At 43.1% G+C, this 4,755-nt stretch overlaps 1 protein-coding gene across 2 annotated transcripts in view; it reads left to right on the forward strand.

Annotated features, from left to right (window-relative positions):
• Positions 1-4,755, forward strand: part of Tp53bp1 (tumor protein p53 binding protein 1) — a 96,861-nt gene that overhangs the window by 91,269 nt on the left and 837 nt on the right. For both annotated transcript variants that reach the window (XM_008822327.2, XM_017795389.2), the window contains exons 25-27: positions 2,838-2,932; positions 3,403-3,602; positions 4,119-4,264. In XM_008822327.2, the coding sequence (XP_008820549.1) occupies positions 2,838-2,932; positions 3,403-3,602; positions 4,119-4,264 (441 nt within the window). The remainder of the gene's footprint in view (positions 1-2,837; positions 2,933-3,402; positions 3,603-4,118; positions 4,265-4,755) is intronic.

The following is a 4,755-nucleotide window of genomic DNA, read 5'->3' on the forward strand; positions in this document are numbered from 1 at the left end:
AGACAGCTACCCAAGCTGAAGAAGGGAAGGTGGAAAGATTAGAAGACAATCCCTCAGTCTGTTCTTTGCACAATGTAGGAGTGCAGATTGGGAGACACTGGTGGCTACATGGTGCCTATCTGACTAGAGATTTTATAATGTAGAAAGTTTTCATGCTGGTCTTCTCTGGTACAGTCTTAGGGCAAAACCTCTAGAAACAGTTCCCGAATGGCACTGCTGATGCAGGCTGTGGAAAAAGCTGTTGTGTGAGTTTCTGCGCTCAGCTGCCTCCTGAAGAGAAAAGAGCCTGCAGCTTCTCCGTGCTGTTCACATGTCCATTTCAGTCTCTTGAGGACTGATAAGCTTCATCAGTGCAGAGGATGTGTCTGCCCCCTTCACCTTGTGTCTTTCCTTCTCAATGTGCATATTCCCATTCTTGAACCCCCCACTTCTAAATAGTCATTTGTTATCACTTAATGCATTAGAAACATTTTCCTTTACGAGTTGTAGCTCACTGGTTCCAAAATTATGAGAAAACCACATTTCTTCCTTCTAACAGCCACTTTCCCTCTTGCATCACAAATTTAGTGCAAGTGGGGTAGAGAGATAGCTCAGTGATTAAGAGCACTGGCTGCTCTTGCGGAGAACCTGAGTTCACTTCGCAGCATCCACATGGAGGGTAACAACCACCATAACCCCATTTCCAGGGGATCTGACACCCTCTTCTGACATCCCCAGGCATGGCACAACACGGGTGCACTCACATACATGCAGGCAATACACTCACACACATAAAAGTAATAAAATATTTTTTAAAAAAGGTATCATCAAGAAATTGGACATAGTCTTGACGCTAACAGTTCTGACATATATGGAAAACAGAAGGATGCTCTGACAAAGCTGTATTCAAATTATTTACAGTCACTGGGAGTTTTTAGTATGGGTTTTCATTTTGAAAAGAATGTTGAAGAAGGGCTGGAGTAATGACTCAGCATTTAGGAGCACTGGCTGTTCTTGCAGAAGACTGGGGTTTGACTCCCAGTACCCATATGGCAACTAACAACTGTTTATAACTCCAGTTTCAGGGGATTCGACAGCCTCTTAGGACTGTGGGCATTGCACAGTACATTTACACACATGTAGGCAATACACTTAAGAAAAAAGTGAGCAGTTTGGCCAGTAACACCTCAAGAGAGGTGCAGAGACCAGGCAGGGGGAGACCATTAATACTCCCTGAGCAGTTCTGGAGATGGCACCAAAAGGCATCTCTGCAAGGGTCTGCTCTACCAGGTCTTACACCAGGATGAGGAGATAGGAGAATCAGCCTGGCATTGAACTTTATGCACTGGGTTATTATTATTTTTTTGTATGTGCTAAAATTTGAATAAATTTGAACTTAATTTCCCAGAACTCAAAATTAACTAAAATTTCTAATGTCTTGCTGCTGCTGTTCCTCTTCTTTTTTTCCTTTTTTGAAATAAGGGCTCATACTCTAGCCCAGACTGGCATTGAATGTGCAACAGTTCTCCTGCCTTGGCTTCTCAAGTATTGAGATTATGTGAATGAGCCTTTAAAAAATGCTGTGGGGCTAGAGAGATGGCCTAGTGGTTAAGAGCATTGGCTGTTCACCCAGAGGACCCAGGTTCGATTCCCAGCACTCACATGGTGGCTAACTGTCTGTAATTCCAGGTCCAAGGGGTCTGACACCCTCTTCTGGCCACTATAGGATGTTGCACACATGAGTCGCACTTACATGCAGGCAAAACACACACATAAAAGTAGTAAATAAGTAGTAAATAAAATTTAAGTAAGTAAAAAAGTAGTAAATAAAATTTTAAAAATGTTGTTTGTACATGAGGGGAGCAGATGATATTTGTCAAAGGAAAGCAATTTTGAATTCTCTGAGTCATTACTGTGCCAGCCTTCTCTAATGTCTTCTACTTAAGCCTCAAGACTGGCAGGCATGTTCAGCCTTGGATATTGCTACACCATGGTGTCATGTACAGAGTTAACATTCAAGAACCATGTGACTAAGTTATAAAAATAGCAAAAAAAACCTCATGTTTTAAGTAAGTTTACAGTTTTGTGGTGGGCTATATTCAGAGCTGTCCTTGGCTTTATGTGGCCTTTTTGCCACAAGTTAGACATACTTGCCAGTGTAGAGCAGTCATTAATGTTCAGTACTTTGAGGTGCTTCAAGATGATCTAAAGCAGGTAATTTTTAAAACCATGAAAAGGTTAGATCTTCAATTACCAGTTAAATTCCTTTGTTGTATGGGGGTTGGGGGGGATATATGCACATATGGCACATGTGTATGCCTATGTGCAGAAGCCAGAGGACATTGGGTATCCTGCTCTAGCATCCTTTGCCTTACTCCCCTGAGACATGGTCTCTCATTGAACCTGGAGCTTGCCACTTCAGCTTGACTTGCTGGCCATTGAGTCTCCAGGATCCACCTGTCTCTACTCTTCTTCCTTCTTCCTCCTCTCTCCTTCCCTCCTGTCCTCCTCTGAACTTTTCCTCTTTAACTCTCGCAGACTGGGTATGACTTTCTTGCCCAGGCTGGACTCCCAACCTCTGTGCTCAAGTGATACTCTTGCCTCAACTTACTGAGTAGCTGGGACTGCAGGCACATGCCACTGTGTCTGGCTTATGTTCTTTTTTCTGGCAGCATTTCGTAGGTCTCCGTTCAGATCTTTTTCTGACCTGTGGGGAAGTGTTTATGTCTGTGGAGGCATGCTGCTATGGCAATAGCTGGCAAGTAGAAAAGGAGGCAGTTAGAAATAAGCATTAAAGAAGCATATAGGAAACTAACCAACTCAGTAATAATCTTGGTTATGTTTTTTTTTTAATATAGAATTTTTAGAAATTCCTCCTTTCAACAAGCATTATACAGAATGCCAGCTTCGAGCAGGAGCTGGCTATATCCTTGAAGACTTCAATGAAGCCCAGGTGAGGAGTTTGTATAGCCACCCTGAGTGGGAGGTTGGATGAAGCCAGAGATGTTCTATCACTGTGCCATATTGCCAGCCTAGATTTTTTTATTGTTCACAAGGAAGACAAGTTAGAACCTAGGGTTGATTGGTGGCTGCTCTGTTACTGGGACAGAAGGCTGAAATTCTATTTAGAAGAAATCCTATCAGTGTTGCTGATTCCTAGTCTAAAAGGCTGAGTGCCTGGTTTGGTTGTATATTGAAGATTCAGGCCCTCAGAAAGCTGCAGGTGAGACAGGGAGAACATCTCAGGAAGCAATTTGGCTTCTCACTGAGGAATGCAGCCTTAAGTACAAAAGGAGATTAAACTGTAATTCTGATAGAAATTGGAAGTTTTCACATATGCCCTCCAAGGCTCATTAGGGATGACTAGTCAGGCGCTTTCCATAGACATCACCAGACTCATTAGCTCTGTTCTTTTTCCTCTAGTGTAACACAGCCTACCAGTGTCTCCTAATTGCTGATCAGCACTGTCGAACCCGGAAGTACTTCCTGTGCCTTGCCAGTGGGATTCCATGTGTGTCTCATGTCTGGGTCCATGACAGTTGCCATGCCAACCAGCTCCAAAATTACCGTAATTATCTGTTGCCAGCTGGGTACAGCCTTGAGGAACAAAGAATTCTGGATTGGTGAGTATTTGGGAGCCTGCCTAGAGTTGAATAGGCAGGAAAACAATCTTTTGGAAGGAGAGTCTGAGAAAATAAAATGTTTCTGGGAAACTGGAATGTCTGTAGAATAAATCACAGAACTTGAGTTTCAAATTTCAGCAGTTCATCTAATTTAGTGCTAAAACTTAGTTCTATATTGGCTGGGAACCTTTTGAAAACATAGGAGGATTACTACCTAGGCTCAATATTCCCTATTAGGAGATAAGATAGAACCACTTAAGTTAGAGCTTAGTTTCAAGTATCAAACTCAAGGAGGTGGGGGGCGCCCAGGAGCATAATTTAATGGCTTATTCCCAATGTGTGGGCAGATATAGCAATGAAGACTAGGTAGGATCTCAGAGTATATACATTATTCACAAAATATGTATAGGAGTCCCTTTTCGGGAATGGGGTAGGGGAGAGGTATTTGTTAGCTGTGACCTATCATACTAAGGTCCCTTCCAGTTTCAAAAATCTGTGTCTGTGACTCCTTCCTAGGCAACCCCGTGAAAACCCTTTCCAGAATCTGAAGGTACTCTTGGTATCAGATCAACAACAGAACTTCCTGGAGCTGTGGTCTGAGATCCTCATGACTGGGGGGGCGGCCTCTGTGAAGCAGCACCATTCAAGTGCCCATAATAAAGGTAACTGCAAAGCATGAGCTTTATTATTGTTCCAGGGATGCCCACAGATTCAGTTCTTAGATTGACTTTATCCATATGTTTTTTAAAGATTTATTATTTTTATGTGTATGAGTGTTTTGCCTACATGTGCTATATGTGCACCACATGCATGCAGTGCCCCTGGACAATAGAAAAGGGCATCAGATCTGGAACTGGAGTTACAGACAATTGTGAGCTGCCATATGGATACTGGGAATTGAACCCAGGTCCTCTGCAAGAGCAGCAAGTGCTCTTAACTACTAAGCCATCTTTCTAGCTCCCCTCCATATTTAAAAGAAGAAAAAGTTATCTACATCTTCAAAAAAGGTGGGTCGCTGGGCGTGGTGGTGCATGCCTTTAATCCCAGCACTCGGGAGGCAGAGGCAGGCGGATCTCTGTGAGTTCAAGGCCAGCCTGGTCTACATATTGAGTTCCAGGACATCTGGGGCTACAGGGAGACCCTGTCTCAAAAA

Source organism: Nannospalax galili, unplaced genomic scaffold, assembly GCF_000622305.1.
Source record: "Nannospalax galili isolate Female #2095 unplaced genomic scaffold, S.galili_v1.0 scaffold1909, whole genome shotgun sequence".
Classification (NCBI taxonomy): domain Eukaryota; kingdom Metazoa; phylum Chordata; class Mammalia; order Rodentia; family Spalacidae; genus Nannospalax; species Nannospalax galili.